General features: G+C 41.9%; 1 protein-coding gene across 1 annotated transcript in view; it reads left to right on the forward strand.

Moving 5' to 3' along the window:
* Nucleotides 1-6,831: 6,831 nt before the first annotated feature.
* GABRB3 (gamma-aminobutyric acid type A receptor subunit beta3) overlaps nt 6,832-18,183 on the forward strand; it is a 117,914-nt gene continuing 106,562 nt past the window's right edge. Inside the window, exons 1-3 of the mRNA XM_066176530.1 lie at nt 6,832-7,002; nt 7,172-7,263; nt 7,423-7,490. Of these exons, the coding sequence (XP_066032627.1) occupies nt 6,923-7,002; nt 7,172-7,263; nt 7,423-7,490 (240 nt within the window). The 5' untranslated portion in view covers nt 6,832-6,922. The remainder of the gene's footprint in view (nt 7,003-7,171; nt 7,264-7,422; nt 7,491-18,183) is intronic.

Consider the following 18,183-nt stretch of genomic DNA (forward strand, 5'->3'; position numbering starts at 1 on the left):
AAGAAATTATATGCAATTTATGACACAAGGTGAGTTACTAAAAGTACTTTAAGCATGTGATTATTATCTGTAATAGAATGTAAATCCTTCAAAATGTTAAGAATTATTATTAACATTTTTTTCCTGAGCCATGAAGTAATCTTTAAGGCAAAATGAAAAATATTTAACCCATCACACATTATTCTATATATACCTAATAATGATTTCCCTTTAAATATAGTGATTTCCCCCTCTGTGTACACTGCATATAACAAAGAAATACAGTTACACAACCAGCTTAATTTACGTGTTGTTTCACAGATGGAATATGGCCCACGATCCTATTCTGTGTATTATGAGCTTAACTGTGTCTGCTTCTGATGGCAGTGTTTAGGGAATGAGAGCAAAGGGCTATCTGGCACAGCCTTGGGAAAAGAGGATGCATTTAGAGACACCAGCAGAGCTCTGTGCCTTGGCAGTGGAAGGCTGTGGATGCAGCCTCTATAAACACACCTCCGCATTCTGAAGCCTTTCCTTTCCCCTCATCCATCATGGACTGGTTCCTGCTAAGGGCACTCCTCAGCATAAGCAAAAGAGTATTTGTGTCCTTCTCAAATGATAAGAGCAAGACATGCATCAGATTTTCACTTCATTCCACCCATAGCTTTTTCTTTGTTACCCTGGATTTTCACTTCCACAGTTGTGTCTAGAAAATGAAAAAAAAACTCACTTCACTTCCTTCTCATTGCTAACCTGTTTTATGTGGAAGTGTTTGCACTGCCCTCCCCTTGGTATTATTTTCCTTGTCTTTCCTCCTTTCCTCTGTTCAAATTCAAAGGGACATTTGGATGAAAAAAACAGGAACAACATCTTGGTGTTTTAGCTAGTCCTAATAAAGATGCATCAGTTAGGATCCTGGCTTGATCTTCCTTTAAATACACATACTATTAATTATAAGCAATTCAAAGAACTCATGCTTGTCTTCTTCACTCTGTGTAATCTCCTGCAAAAGGAGGCTGGGATCTTAACTTGGAATTCTGTCTGCTGTTAGTAAAAAAAATTGCATAGCCAATAATTATCAAAAATAAGATTTATAAAGGTATTGATAAATATGAAAACATAAATATATGGACTATAGCTTTCTGTTATAGCCTTAGAGAAAAAAGGCAGCTGCTTCATACTGTCTTGTTAAGAATAATGTGCTCCTGATAAAGGGATTTAGATGAATCCACTCAAATAGAAAAGTAACAAAGAAGTCCTATATCAAATAGCACTTCCTCAACTGCAGTTAGAGTAAAAAAAAAAAAAAGAAAAAAAAAGTCGTAACTCAGTTACTTGTCTGTTTTTCTCAAAAGACTGTTTTCATCTGGACAGAGACTTAAAAGAATAGTATTTCTAATGCACCACAGGCTTCTCTAATGTATTTGTGTTATTTCAGTGCATAGTCATTAATCTTTATGATGAAAAAATGTGAGTTATAAAGAGCCATGATTATTTCTTCCTCTGCCAAAGTGTCAATGGATTTTTATTTTGATGTGTCTGACTCACTATGTTAATAATCCAGAGGTTTTGCCGCATAAGGAACGAAATGTTGCAGGAATACTCTTTTATATTCATTCAGATAATTCAAATTTTTGTTCTGTGTTCTTGAATATGAAGGAAAAAATACCCATCTGAAATTTAAACCGCTCTTCAAGACAATTTGGGTCAAGCCTCTTATTAAAGGCAAATTTTCCCCATTGCTCATATGGATTAATAACTTTTTCTTTATGTGGCCCACTGAAACATTCAGATCTCCACTACATCAGAACTGTTGACATAACACCATTAATATTTCTGTATAATTAAATGTAAACCAGCAAATTATGCAACCAAAGCAAATGGATTCATGCAATGCTGCTTTCAATCTGTCTGACAGAAATGGGGACAATGAGTGTGAATTCACTGTCAGTTAAATAAACTGTTGAGTATCACCCAACAACAGCAAATATTACACACAATTTCTGACAAATATATACAGTAAATAAACATAATCTTGTTCTCCTCACATAGTATGTCCAAAAACCACTGCTCATTATCTGAACAGGCAAAATACAGTGAAAAAAACCTGCCAACGTGCAGAGTATTCCCTAACTCCTAATGCTTCCCATCATCTGCTTGTCACTCTAAAGCTCTGCTTCTGCAGAGATACTGTAGGGCAGAAAATAAGAAAGTTGAGCTTTCTGAAGGAAATACTAATTTTCTATTGCATGGTATTTTGGCAAAAATGATCGACTTTTGATTTTATAAAGTGAAAATAAAAAGGTCAAGTTAAAAAAAAAAAGTTGAAAAATTTCTTGTGTATTTTTTCCCAGCCAGTTTTATTAATTACACCTTCTCAGCAGGTTAAACCAGCAGGCTATTAAAATTGCTCCAAGGCAGAGTAGGTAAGCAGCAGCATGGGTCCCAGCCTGGTAAGATTAATGTCCCGTATTCCTCAGAAGACAACATTTCAGCCATAACAGCAATTCTTCCCACTTTCTTTTAGTTTCAGTCTCTCTCACTTTTGTATCTCTGAATCCTTTGTGATTGCAGTTTGCTTCAAGGTAAGACTGGATCTTCGTCAAAATCAGTTAAATGACAGACAAGCCAGAAAGTAAAATGAAAAAGAAAATATTTGATAAGTGATTCTGACCTCAGTCTGTAAGTGGAGTTAAGATCATTTTGTCAGGTAAACCCCCAGTACCACTCTCCAGCATAGGAGTTCAGTGATGTATTGCAGGGTGTGATCAAATACTTCTTCCCTGATTCCCAAGCCAGGCTTTCTCCTACATCTGGTGACTGATAGTGGTAGTACTGCAAATGCATCCGTTGTGAGCAGACCTCTCCTCTTCTCTAGCCTTCCTGTCATTGCCTCCTCTGCTGTATCTCCATTAGTACTGACAGTGATGAAGGAAACTGGAATTTGTTCCAAAATTTTGAGTCGCTTCTCATTCCAATCCCATTGCCTTCAACCATTTCTGTCCTTTGGTAAGGGCTGAGTGTGCTCTGTTCCAGCTCCGTCTGAAATGAGATGATGGATGCATCTACACAGCATTTTACTGCAGACCAGGACTGTGCTTGCAAAGTGAATCACTAGATCATTCCCATTTACTGTGCTTTGTTTCACATCTCAGAGCAATCTCAGAGTACGTGAACACAACTCCTTTCAAACCAAGTTGAAAAATGCACCCCAGCAGCACATTGCTCTAACTGCTAATGAGCATTTAGTCTAGTGGACGAGATTTGGCCACTGTTCATAAGGGGGTAAAAAAACAAACGCAAAACAACATATGTGGCATGGATATCAGATCCTCAGCAACTAGAGTTTTGCTCTAGAGACCAGCCCCTCTGCCTGCTAACCCAGACTTAGTCGATGAATCCATTATAATCCAACTTCCCCCAAGGACTTCTTTCATGTGTAGGCTTGGCAGTTGTATTCTTCCACACTTATTTGCATTGGAGTAAGGACGGTCCTTTTGCTTCTTCACACATAACACTTGCCTTCGCAGTTTAGACTTATCCATTGTTGAAGTGGGCTTTACAGTATTGGCAATGCTGAAGAAGTAAAGAACGCATGCTGTGCTTACCTCATTGAACAAAATTTGATCAGAAGCATAGATAGCATAGATCTTAACTGTCCAGTGGTCCAGAGGCTGGAACATTCACCAAGGTTATAGAAAATATGATGAATTTTAGTCCCTGAACTACAATGTTCAAAGTCTCATATTTTACAGGGATAGTTCTACTGGGACAGAAAAAATTCCAATTTTTCTGTCCCAGTAACATTGGAAAAAGAGCAAGGAGTGAGAATGGACAATGATGAGGGCACCTAAAAGGAGGAGAGAACTGGGGTTTTTTCATTATACCACTGAAAATTGATTTGTTTTATACAGTAATTAATTCATGAATTTTTGGATTATTTATGAAATAACAGTACTTCCTAGGCAACAGCCAAACCACTAGGCCACACAGTTATTTTAACTCTTTCCCTCTCCCCTGTTTAACTATTTGCTGAAAAGTGGAACATTTCAAAATACAAAAGTTTACCCTGAGATCCTGAAGTTCAGGCTCATCTCAGGAAGTACTTCCTTGGGATTTTCTTGGATGGACACTCTACAGGCTGTGACTGGATGTTTTGTTTTGCTTTAGTGAATAGAAGTGCCCAGATTCCTTCCAGCCATGCCTTGAAATAACCTGTTTGCCTTTTGAAAGGAGATGTTTGCGAGCCTAATTCTAGAAGCAAAGTCTGGATGTTGAATTCTGGGGCAGGACAACGAGTCTATTTCTGTGCCCATTTTTTCCTTATTGGCCACATTAAATAGCTTCCCCAAAAAATCCTATCTCACAGCAGAAAAGACACTCAAACCACTACACTAAATTTGGCGAATGTGAAACCATTACACTGGGCTTCCACTATTTCCTGTGCCTGGTGCAGGTCTTTGCTGGGTCTCATCTCCATTCCACTGCCACAGAAGATTAGTTATGAGCCTTTCCTGCAGACAAAACCCACAGTGCTACTTTCACTACAAATGCCATGTCACAGAGAAGTCAGAATGATTTTTACCTTTCATGAAATTCATTGATTGTTTATAGTTCTTAACATCTTTTGGTTACTGCTAAGCCTAATTGAACCAAGAGTCCCAAGGAACAAATGCTCCATAACCCACCATACACTTCCTTGTTCCATCAGCTCCAGCCTAGATTATCTTTATGCTGTGCCCAAGTAAATGGTTTCTCTGTAAGATCAAGAAGACAAATACTTAAATGAAGTGTGATAAAATATGACAGACTCTACAGCACTGTTGATTCATTCCTACCTCAGATGTTTCCAAAGTATCAGGATAGCACATTAATCAGAAATAGTGCTCTCTAACTTTTTTTATTTGTGTTATAAAAAAAGACATTCTATTTAAGAAAAGTTATTAGTGTTTAAATGTGCTTTTAAACCACGTTAAACTCTTAAAAAGAAGTATTTTCTTTGGTGTTAATACTTTCAGAATTTAGGGGGACAGAACTGAATTAGTACCCTTCCCTAAATTCACTCCCTCCTGAAGTCTTTGAAAGAACTGGTCTTCAATACTGCTCATCTATAGCACTAAAAAAAATCAAGACCCGGGGCCTTAAAATTACTTACATAGTTACTTAATATTTGACTCTTCATTTTTGAGCCCTTGAGTCATGTATGCTTCAAGCCACAATTCTCAAACTTTCATCAGAAGCCTAATAAGGTTTTTAAATAAAAGCTAAGATTTTCACTTACTTTATAATCATAGTAATTATGGCACTATTAAAAATCCAAATTTTAACATGAAATCACAAGATTGGGCAACATTCAATTTCTCTTACTCTTACATTTTTCTGCATTGCTTATAGAGTTAAATACTGTTTTTAAAACCGAGCTAGTTCCTTCTTTTATTTGGGTCTTTATTACTAACTGCAACAGCAACAAGATCAGGACAATGGATTGCACTTGTCTTTCTTTTCAATAATTTATTGAGGAGAGAGGAAAAGCCATCCATGATTTCTCACCTGTACATAACATCATGGCATTACTCAATGCCCATCCTTTTCATAGCAGTTTATCTAAGGGAAGAGAATGTGTGGAAGGAAAAACGGGTGTTAAGAGATAAAGTGCAGAAGAAAGACAAAGCTTTTCTCCCTTGGCTACTGCAGTGTTGTGTTTTGTCATGGACCAGCGGCCACTGATTGCCAGAATGTAACCAGAATCAGAAGCTGGCCAAGGGCGTGTTTGTACATTCACAGAGCACGGTGAAGAGCTCTGGCAGTGAGGAGCTGCCTCTGCAACCAAAACCAATATACCTAAGTCAACATCCTTCTGTTTCCATGCCAATAAGTCCTGCTGAAAGGACTAATTAACATGGCAGAAGATTAAAAATAATAACAAATGTGCTATCTTCACCCAACCAATATTTGATACAAAGTTGAGAGCACTCTCACCCTACATCTCTGGTACCAGTGCCATTTCCCTTCATTACGGTCCTGTATGACAAGCCTGGCTACACACGTTTTGAACCCAGCAGAGCTTTGGCCTGGCAGAGCATGTCCATCTTGGTCAGTGCAGTAGGCACCCTCGCAGGCACGGCTGAAGGGAGCCTCAGGCTCGGCACCTGTACATGCACACCACATCCCTGGCCGTGGCAGAACAGCTTCAGGCCCTTGCAGGTCAAGTCAGGGCTCCCAGGCCAGCTCCTACTCCCGCCCCAGCGGCTCACCCCGGGCATCACTCCCAGGATGCGCCACAGGGCAGGTGGGCACAGTCACCCAAAACGGGGCGGACAGTCACGGTGTCGGGCCGTACCCTCTCACCCGCTCCAGGGGGGACCCTGCGGGCTGCCCTGGCCCCGCTCCTACCCCGGGGAGACGGAGCCGGCGGCTCTATCGCGGGGGCTGCCGGTGACCATCGCCGCCTCCGGGCGGGTACCGCGGGGCCGGTGCCGTGCAGAGGTCGGGCGTGCCCCGAGGCGGTGCCCGGGGAGCCGCCGCCCCTCGCTGCCGGCCCCGGCCCCGCCAGCCCGCCTGCCCCGGCGCCCCACCTCGGGCTCTCCGCCCGGAGGGACGGCGGCGCCCTGCCTCCGTCCCCTCCCCTCCCGGCTGGCGGGAAGGCGGCGGGGCGGGCGGCGGCGGGCGGAGGGGAGGCGGCTGGCCGGGCTCCGGCGGAGGGCAGCTTCCTCCGGGGCTCGGCGGCGTCCGGCCGCGGGGCGAGCGCAGCCGGGTGCGCGGGCGGCTCCCGCGGGCCGGGTGGTGGTGCTGGGGCAGGGGGTGGGGGATTTTTTTTGGGGGGGAGGGCGAGGTGGGGGGAGAACGGGGACTGTCGCCTCCGCCTCTTCCTCAGCGGCTGCCGGGGCAGCCGGATCGCGGCGGCGGCTGCTGCTGCTGCGCGAAGGGAGCGTGGAGCGGAGGGATGTGGGGCTTTGGGGGAGGCAGGATCTTCGGGATCTTCTCTGCTCCCGTCCTGGTGGCCGTGGTCTGCTGCGCCCAGAGGTAGGAGCCAGCGTGCCCCGGCGGCGGCGCGGGATGCATTTCTCCAGGGGAACAAGCTGATGCGCTCCCCCGCCCTCCCCCTCCCGCCCCGCTCCCGCGTCGCCCCTGGCCCCCCGCACCCCGGCTTCTGCCTCTCCCGCCCGACACCCCCGACTCTTTCTCCCCACAGTGTGAACGATCCCGGCAACATGTCCTTCGTGAAAGAAACTGTGGATAAATTGTTGAAGGGCTACGACATCCGCCTCCGGCCGGATTTCGGAGGTGAGTCGCCGTGCCCGGGCTTGCTGCCCGGCGATCCCCCCTCCCCCGCAGCTGTCCCCGGTGCTGCCGCCGCTCCCGCACGGCGGGTCGGGCCACCGCGCCCGCGCTGCCGCGGCACCTCTCGCCGCCGGGTAAAGGAAAGCTCTGCTCTGCTCGCAGGTCCGCCCGTCTGCGTGGGGATGAACATCGACATCGCCAGCATCGACATGGTTTCCGAAGTCAACATGGTGAGTAGCGGGCGAGCCCGGCCGGCGCCGGGGCTGTCTCCCGGGTCACGACCGCCCGTTCCCTGTCCCTCCTATCTCACGAAGTCGCTGCTGTCTCGGCGGGCGGCTGCAGGGCTGCGCGGCGCTCCAAGCGCTGCCCTCTTCGCTTGAAAACTTTATTTCCCTGGAGACGCGCTTTCCTCCTTCCCCCCTTTTTCCCTCTCACTGCCGGCGGCCGTCTCCGCGAGTGTACCGGGCCGCCGCTTTGCACCCACCCGCCTTCTCCTCCCCCTGCACCCCCGGGCGGCCGGAGCTCGCCGGGGCTCCGCCGGGCCGCCGGCACCTGCCGCCTTTAGTAGCCCGCGGGATGCGGGGCGGGCTGGCGGCGGCCGGCGGGCTTGCCGGGGCCGGTGATGGAGGGCCGAGGCTGGCGGCATCTCCCTGCTTCTCGCGCGGTTCAGGGCAAAAAAACCGAACAGCCCCCCTTGTCTGTGGGTAAACTCTGACATGTGCAAGTGCTTTAAGGCTTGTTAGGCACCCAGTGCCGGCGCGGTAGTGAATGGACTTGGGAGGAATAGTAGTGTAGTCTTGTCTCGGAAAGTGATCCTGTGCGGGGCTGTCGTGTTCACCGATGGACAGTTTAGTGCTTTTCTGCGTTTTGGTCCTCCCTGTGTACCTTGATGATTCGAGGTTAGATGCCGCAATTTCTGTTTCTTGTCCTAATCCTAAATTTGAGGTGGATTTTTCATGTTCCTGAGCAAGTTACTCCTTCTCTCTGTGTATCAGTTTTTTTCCTTGTTTTCTTCCTTTTGCAAACCTCGTGTAGAAGGACCGGTCACTGCAATGCTGTAGTTACATTTATGGCATTAAAAACAATATGTACACGGTTGGAAGCTGAGCTCTCTTATAGTACATATGACGCTAACACTGCACTACCTCTCCTTCAATGCACTGTTGCAGTGTTACAAGCTGGTGTATCTTGGCTTGATACGTGATCCCTGTATTTTCCTTAATCCTGCCTCTACTTTCACCCCCTCTACCTAAAATTCTGAGAGAGAAACTTTTGCTCTACTTATCTTCTAAAAAGTGTTTTTGACAGATACCTTTACCTGTTTGGAGTTAAAAGTGTCACCACTGCCAGTCTTTCTTACTCATTCAGGAGGGGAAAAAAAAAAAAAAAAGAGATAGTTCTTACAAGAGTTTGTCTTCGGTTTCATGCAGATTCAGGCAACTGCAGAGACACCTCATGTATTTGACAGGCTTTTCTGTACCTGTAGGATTGCTTCTCAAGTTAAAAGAATGGGAGCTGAATGAAAGCTTCTCTCTGAAGAGTAATTGAAAAGTCTGACTTCACTATCCCCACTGCCACCTTCCCCACCTCTGGATATGTTCCAGTCCTAGGGAAGCATTACATGACTCATTAAATTAATATATAACGCTGTGTATGTGAAGTGCCAGGGAGGCAATAAATATCAGAGAAAGGCATACTGAGATTGGAAAGAAAATGAGGGGATGTATGCTGCTTTTTGTGCTTTTTCTTTCCGAGCTGCAGGAAAGCCTGTTAGGTTTAAATGACTTGTCCAACCCACTGTAGGAGGGGTATAAGGAAAAGTAAGTAATTACACTGCTTCTTATGCTTGGCTGGGTAATCAGATCTACAGTGACATGGGAGCTCCTCAAGAAGATGGTCAGTGTGTCCCCAGTGTGTCAGTGCACCAGGTGCTTAAGTTTAGCTGCCCCAGGGGTCGATGCCCACTCTTACCCATTAGCTGCCAGAGCAGCTGCAGAGAAGTGTTTTTTTCTGTGCCCTCTCATGGAGCAATGCAAAATCTGAAAAATGTCAATACAGATCTTGCAACGGAAAAAAATAATGTGTTTCTGAAGAAAGTTGCTAAAGTACTTTTATTATAAAAATTTTACTAGTTTGCTTCAGGAAAAATGAGCAGGAAGGGCTTCTGATTGGTGAACACCTTACTACAACCAGAATTTCAGCTGAGCTTGTCTCACCTGCCTGGAAAAGTAGTCATCTTTGACTAAGCACATGTGCTACCTGAGTTGGTTACTTCTGCATATTTTAAGTAACTTTTACTGGTCTGCAAGGATTCTTGAGTACATATTAATGAACAGTGAACAAGGATGAAGAGAAGGAGCTTTTCAAGATTACTCAAGTATTTATTCTAAGTAGCAATTTGGATGGAGAAAAAAAAAAGACCCTGTTAATTTGAAGACCTGAGGCATAGCTGTTGAACTTCATGCTGGTTGCCAACTAAACTTTTAAGCTTTCACATATTCTTTCATTTAATTCTAAACAGATATTGTGAGTGTTGACCTTTTTAGCCTCATCAGCTACTGAAATGTGTTACAAGAATTTCTCTGTGGAAACTGTGGTAGTGTGGACATTAATTCCTTTGATTTAAATCTAGACATTGGTGTAACCTGTTACAAATTAGCTTGTTAAAATTCATCTCTGTATTAAAAATAAAATAACCAGAGATTTACCATTCTTCAATTTTATGGACATAAATAAAATGTTATTACAGGAAGTTTTATTATGCTACTTTCGGCAGCCTGTAATCTAGCTTTCAGTGACATGATGACAATTCTTTGTAACAAGAATTACAGCTTGTATCATGCTCCTTTCTATTCATAATCAAACTGTAGGTTTATATATAATATATTCCTCTATGAATCTTTATTTCGTAGCAATTTATTAAGCTTTCCAGCATTTTAATTTTTTTTTGTGTGTGGTTCTATTCTTTCTTTTGAAAATCACTAAGAGTCCTTTGTCCTATACATCCAGACTGCCTGTAGATTTTTTTAGAATAGATTTACTGATAGCCATGTACATCTCCCTTGGCCTACATGGAACTATTAACATTTTTCTTTATTATTGATGTTGAAATGATAAGCTGGGTCAGGACAGATGGTCAGGATTGCAGACCATCAACTTCTTTTACTGAAAAGTTGTAAATAAACAGGGCCTATTTGATTTCACAACATCTTGGAAATATTAAGTAGCTTTATTGAAATTGTAAACACGTATGATATAAAAATCACATGATTTGATATTTATACTTCAAGTTACATATATATGGTAGCAAGGGGGAATTACTGTAGTTGCATATAAGAAGTGCATTGCTCAGGGAAGGGCTGCAGTCTGTTAATTACCTGCACCTATATCTATATCTGTATGTCAGTGTGCTTTATTCCACTGTTTAACCTGTACATTCTTTCCCATAATTATTTGCCTATTTCAAAAATGATATGTGTAACTGGACACTTAAGCACCTACCTATTTTTGTGCCTACCGCCAATAATTGCATTTAAAACCACTATAAATTGTACAGAAATATAAATCTCCAAACAAAATACTGATCAATAATAACAACAGATGTAATATTGAGAATATGCTGTAAGTCATCTTACAAATGAAGAGTATGGAAGATAACTGTTGTCAGATTTCAATAATTTAGCTGTAAATTTTATCATTTTTCATTAATCAGGTTGATTGTGTTTTGTTCTTGCTGTGTTTTTAGGTGTTTTGCTCACATGACATGCACTGAAAAAGAAATAGTTCATGTGCTTTTACTAGTCTGTCAGCCTATTTCCAATCAGACAGTGTCCACTATTTGCAATTTTTTAAACAGTCTGATTCTTCTTCAGTGTTTGGTCTGTGAATCAAATGCATTAGTTCCAGGCATTCAATTTTCAAGCACCCAAACACTTTTGTATCTTAGGAAGTTAAATAATCAATGCGTTGAATCTCCAAATAACCTCCTCTTTAAAGTTATTACAGCTGGAAGACTAAAGTACTGTGCTTCCATTTTACTGTAATTTTAGAATGTGTTTCATAGTTTATGGGAAGTCATGATAAAAAGTGGATGGAGAAAACAAGGGGATTAGTGCAAAAGTAAACCTTTCTTCTTAGAGATAATGTTTTGCAGAGACCAGGAAACATGCTACTTCTCTCAGAAGTGCTGTCTGTATTGTCTTTTTTATAGAGAGGACTTCAGATTTGTCCATCTAGGGTTTCTCAAATGCTCTAATTTTGATAAAATTAAGCCAGCAAAACCCAGGAGGCATCATTTGCTACATAGTTGTCCTGCTGTTTTGAGAGTACTGTAGTCAGAAAATTATTTTGACATAAAGTCAGACCGTAAAACAGATGAGTTGTTGTTTCTGAAAAAGATGTCATCTATTCTATGCTGTCACTCTAAAAAAGATGTAATCTCTTGAATGCCAACACTGTAATTTTTATTGTTATGCATGTGCCTTTATAAAACTGCAAGTATGTGTATGGACTTCATTGGGTTCCTGCTGATTTTCAAAGCAATTTTAACATCTTTCTGACAAACTGTTTTAGTTGCTGCCCTAAGGTTGACTGAAGTTACTACTCATTGAGACTAAATAGTGTCTATTTTCCTTTGACAGGGATACACAAATAATTATTTTTAGGTGAATTAATTTATACTTCACCCGAAGTACTGAGGGTGCAGAACATAATGCTTCTGTTAATGAAATCTGTCACATCTTACTTTAGATGCTAAAAACTGTGGTCGATTCCGTTCATGTAAATTGAGATTTATAGCATTAGATGTCTAAGTGAGAGCTGGATTGCTAAACTCTACAAGTGCAGTTAATGGAGACGTAGAACAGAATGTGGGTGCTTGGGCAAAGGTGTCCACTGTTATTTTGGTTTCACAGTATCATACTTGCCCTCCAGTTTCCAGTTATGTCACTGTGCCCAGACTTTAGACACACCACCAGCTCCTGAAATTTAAACAACTGAGTCTTGTTCTTGTCAAAACAGGTGACGCAATCAAGAGAGCTCAAAATAAAAAAGGCAGTGTAATAGTTGCTTCTTAGATATTTTAGGTGCCTCAAGGTATTTTGTTTGGACTCCAGCTACCTCTCTAGAACTTAAGTGAACCTGCATAGATCATTTGCTGTACCTGCCAGCCCTATGCAGTGGTCCTGCATAATCCAGGCATCCAAAATGGCACCAGACACCTTTGCTTAGGTAAGTGTATTGTTCCTTAGCTGTACAGCCAAAGCCTCTGGAATCAGAGGAAGGAGACAGTCAGTAATTTGCAACAGGTATCTTAGATGTCTGTGTGGTTGTTATTTTTAAAATGGAAGGATTAATATTTCTAGGAGGTGTCCTTGTTTCCTGAATGGCTATGTAGAGAGCCAAGGCAACTTGGTTAGTTTTTGAGTACACACAGTGAAATGTAATCTGTGTTTCCTACTGTAAATGTAGCACATTTTTCCTGCCATAAACAGATATTTCCTAAGTATTTTTGCAGCAGAATCTTACCTCTTGCAGGAAATCATAACCAATTTTTGACGTATTTTGCTTTGAATATTCAGATGGAGAAATTAAAGGAGCTGTTCTGATACAAAGGTTACACAATCATATTGCAAAAACAAGTTTTCTAGCAAGAAGAAGATTCATGTCTGCAGTGCTTATTACTAGTTCACAGATCACAGGAGTATAAAACAGAATATGCAACTTTATAATCTGATTTAGCTTTTATATATTTTATAATTTATTGTAATTAGGGAGAACAGTAGATCATATTATGGCAGAAAGACCACATACGTAATTTTGCATATATGTGTGTATACATTTGATGCATACATATCTACATATATTTGATAGATAATATGGGGGGGGGGGGGGGGGAGGGGGAAAGGAAGAAGAAAGAAGTAGTGCCCGAGCGGGGAAGCGTCTCCTGAGACCAGCAGAGCCCTGTGAAGAGTGCTGTCATGGTGCTGGTGATGAGCCAGCATCCATCCACTACAAGAGGGGCACAGCAACAGGCAGTGATCCTAGAGGATAGTCTATCTTACAGGTTACCTGCTCTCTGGTTACTAGCTGGCCACAAGATCATCCATCCTCTGCGTCGTCTCCATCCATTTTTGTTCCTCTGGACAGTACCCATGAACTCCCCCAGCCTCTCTCTCGCCCCATCTCTATCATGTTTCACAGTTCTTACTGAGAGAGAGAGAGAAAGAAGTGCTTGTAGCAGGCAGTGGGATAGGGAAATGACTCCTGTTTGTCCAGGGGAATTGATGACAGGCGTCTGCTTATCTGCAGTGGAAAGCATCTACGCTGAAGGGGAAGGAATACTTGCTTATGCAGACACAGGGAGGTAGTTAACGTTGCTGGCAGGTGCCAATAGACTATTTAAAAGCCAACTCCAGGTGCCAGCATTGAATCATCCAGACTTGGATGATGAAATAGATATGATCTGTGATGACATCAATCTGGAATAATTGCAAGTATTCCATGGACAAAAAGGGATTCAAAGTTATGTTTACAAACTAGAGGAATAGCCGAAATAAAAAGGAGCAAGCCTGAAGTGCTGCATTATATAAGGAACAATGAATCCATTATTTAAAATGATAAAGATTTGGCTAAGCAGTAGGACACTAAAAAAAGGTCTTACCTTTTTTACCAGAATCTAAAGCAACTGAAAAAGTCACAGGTGCAGTATAGTTGAAAAAAGACACATCTTACTTTGGGGTTCATAAGTAGAAGTGTCATTCACAAGATACAGAGTTTGCTTTGTCATTAGTTAAGCCTGAGGAAGAATGCTGTGTCCAGTGTTTCCTCATTGGCTTTCAGGGAGATGGAAAGAAACAGGAGGTGTAATTAAAATAATTACAAAACAGGGCATATGCAGTGACATTGAAGTAAATGGGTTTGTTTAACACTGAAAACTAGGATGGGGAGAAGAAATAAAGGTTCCCAATAAGTAGGATGCTGGCAGTGAGAGAATGCTGATCAGTTGCTCTTTAGAACCAACTGAATTAAGACCTGAAGAAATTAAGGAAATTAGGGAATTGATTTCAAATTGGTTTTCATCTAGCTACAGTTTTTGTAGCATCCCCTTTTTTCAGGTTTTAAAGAAGGGATTAGATAAATACCTCTTCCAGTAGTGGTGTTCTTGCCTTTTGAGAGCCTGGGGTAGCTGATGCTTTGAGGTGTTCTCCAGCACTCTATTTCTGTGAATCTCTGCTCCGATTTAATTATTATTTCTGTCAGCACTCACAAGTGTGTCTTGGTGTGCTTTCAGATGCTCCTGCTGGTATCATGCTGATGTCTCAGAGGATAAGAAGTTTCCCATAGGACCTTTATAATAAATGCCAGTGTCATAAGTATATGCCTTGCCAGCTGAGATGTCATTAGTCACCAACATTGTATATAAATCTTTATTGTGTTTTTAATACTTTTGCATCAGTTGCACCAGGTGTCACATGTATGTTCTTTCAAATATAGGTAGCAGTCACTGAAAAAAAGGTACAAGGTCAGGACTTCTGTGCATGTAATCATTATATATTTTTACTGCTGCTGAAAGACTTTTATCATGCCCAAGTAATGAAGAAGTGCACTAATTTAAGTTAACAGGAGCGGAAAATTACTAGAAAATTTATGAATTTCTACCTACTCTATGCCTAGCAGTTTTTTTCACTCCCTTGAAGACAGAAAAAGTGATAAAGGAAAGAGGGATATTTATATGAAGGTCTTCATTAGTGCACTGAATTTTTATTCAGATTATTTAATGTCTGTAGTGATACAGAAAGCTTAGCAATTTGATAAAGGCATGGCAGGCAATGTCATGCTTGGCAGAAGACAACAGACAAACATAGAAACTTCCATGACCATGAAACATCAGCCACAATGATCCACAGAGCCAAATGTCCTGACTCTGCTACTTGCTGGTGGTGGATGCTTGGGAAGGAAACCAATAAACATGTCTTACTACTTCTCTATGTTACTTTTACAATCTCCAGTGATTTGTAACTTGAGGAGAGTACCTTTCGTTTAGGTGTCACCAGAGCATTGGGATGATTTCATAACAATTCACTTCTCCCCACAGTTTTCCTTTTAATAAAGATATGGTTATATAAAGAATTTAAACTTAGGTAGTATCAAGTGCAATCCATCAATACTGAAGGATAATAAAAACTTTCCGTGGAAGAGGTTGAGTAATATTTAGCTACCGTTAGGGGTTTTAGCTTATCCAGGACAAACTTTCTTTTTTTGTCCCCTGTGACATGGAGTTGTAAAAAACAGTGGGAACAAGAATAATTTCAAAGCGTCAGTTTATTTAATATTTGTAATTGAATGTCATAATTCCTCATAACTACAGATATTGCAAGGAAAGAAATCCCCAAGTCTGGGCATGTCTAATTCATTTTTCACTGTTACAGTTTTGAACTGATAACTTTGGCAAAAGAATTTGTTCTCTCGGCAGTAAGGAGCTGGTTACAGGTCGCTGTGATAATGTAATCTGCAATATGAATGTAATAGTGCACGCAGCGGAGAGGGTAGATAAAACAGCTGTGCTGGGAGGTCTGCAGTTACACTGGATAATTGGCAGTTCAGTAGCAGTTAATGACTTTTTTTCTTAATACTAATATGAATGTTGAATTTTCATTAGTTCATGGGTATGTCTCCATGGCACAATACAGCACTCTGCAGAGATGCCAGAGGTACCTCTGGTGCAGTTAGTAGAATTTCTGGATGCCGTGAAGTTATGTCAACATGGAGCTCTGTACAGAATGGTTGTACCAGTGGGAGTTAGGTCTCTGAATAAGACTTGTCTCACAAGCTTTAAGTAGGTTATCTGGTGTATGACCAGCATCCAGACAGAGCTGATCATCAGAGAGAAGCACTTCTGTAAGAGAGTATTTTTTGTTCTAAAACAGGTATTTAAGATAAGGATGACTGGCTGTCCTGAAGTACCTGTCTGGAGGTACTAACAGGGAATGGGATGGAGAAGACAATGAGGGGAGTTGACTGACTAGGAATAGATGCCTTTTTTCAGTTAAGGTTGGAATGAGTTCCACCTGTTGCTCCTTCTTAACCTGCCTTTTCAGAGATAATTAGAAGACAGCCCTGAACTGGTACACAGCTGAGGTTTACTTGACTAAGTAGCATTAGCCAGCTGGTTAATGCACTGTATGTGAACACTCTGCACGGTGTGAACTGCAGAGGGTTTTTCATGTAGATTTTGTCTGATTCAAAATACTTGTAGGACAGAGAAGATAGCATTTGAAAGCAAGCTCAAATCCATGTGATTAAAAATAGGTCATCCCTTGTTCTTTGAATTGAGATACAAGATAGCCCCACTGTCTTTCTCTGCTGGCCTGTTAACCCTAAAGTTACTTGAAAGGAAGAGCTTAATTCCCATAACTATGTCCTGTTCACATGAGGGATATTTTAAGGTTTCCCATTCTGCTTGTTACTTATCCATCATGGCTTTAGCATGTGAGCTCATTGCTTAGCTGCAACGTCAAATGTTGAGCTGTAATCCAATGCAGGTGCACCTGAGCTCGGCTGGGCAGGGTCCTTCATGCTTTTCGAGTGAGCTGAGGCACAGTCAAAAAGCTGAGGGCTTTGCCTTCTGGGAACTGTACTTGGCTGGGCAGGGAATCAGAGCCTCTGTCGTATTTTTTCATGGGGAAATAATTCAGGAAGAGTAAGAAAATTAATCTACCAAATTTTGAAGGCTAAAATGTCAACTAATTTTCCTACTTAATCAAATGGGGTTTTTTGTAAACAGATGATCATTTTTCTTGGTGTTTTCCGATGACCATTTTTCCCAGTGGTTTCCTATGCTACTGTGTCTTTTAGAATGCACCGAAAATTTGAACTTGAAAATAATAGATGATACAAAATTGCATTTTAATTCTCAGTATTACTGGGTAATGTGGTAAGTCTTGTTTGTTGTTAAAGATACAAAAGATTTATTTAAGCCTTTTTTTCATAATATAACACCTTGACATATCTTTTTTTCTCTGCATCAGCAGTGATTTGCTTTAGTTTCTGACCTCCTAGGCTATTGAGATAGGAATCCTAGGTTATTCACTTGGACTTTATAAGAATTTTCCAATCATGTACAATAGGTTTCTATTTGGGTAACAAAAATATCTCCCAAACCAACTGAAACTTTACATAGGAAGATGTCTTCAGAACAGTATCAATGACCCTTAGTTTTGGTTTGGAGCCAGAAATTATGGCACTGCTAAATTCCAGAGTTGTGGTGCGCTTGATAATCTGTAGAATGTCACGACTTACGTGCTTGAGCACAGCACCTGAGCTCAGGCATGCACTTGTGCATCAGTCACTGGTGTGGATTTGTCTCAGCAGTTTCTCAGGTTTGATACTGTCTGGAGGTTAGCACATGCCAGCTCCACTGCTAGCAAGCAGCTTGAATGCAGCTAGTTGTGCTGTGGAATAAGTTAATCTAGATAGAAACAAATTTTGCTGTGCAACAGCACTTGTCCTTCGGGCAAGAAAACTCCCTGGGTCACTTCATTTGTTAGGTTAGATCTATCCAGAAAGTGCAATTCGTTGAATCCATGTGAGGTTACATAGCCATCCTTTCTAGTGGGAGAGCTGTGTCTCTCCAGAGGGTGATACAGCGGATCTGATTGGCAGATCTGTATTAGAAGACAGCTCATTGTAGAGCTCAATGAGCTTGTAGATAATTCATTGTGCCTGGTTTCTTTCCATTCTCTGTACAGTGAATGTCGCTTAAGCCAAATGCTCATCTGTTACCCTTCTGGCAGTAAGTGAAGTGAATGCCACCTGCATGACCTCTTGACTCTACCCAGCTGTCAGAGCTCTTTTTTTTTCCTCTTTAAGAAAATAGATGGACAGATATTCCCTGCATGTTGGGAAACTGCTGTTGCAGGCTTT

Source organism: Chamaea fasciata, unplaced genomic scaffold (genome assembly GCF_029207755.1).
Source record: "Chamaea fasciata isolate MVZ Bird 193981 ecotype frontalis unplaced genomic scaffold, bChaFas1.0.hap1 SCAF_2, whole genome shotgun sequence".
Lineage (NCBI taxonomy): Eukaryota > Metazoa > Chordata > Aves > Passeriformes > Sylviidae > Chamaea > Chamaea fasciata.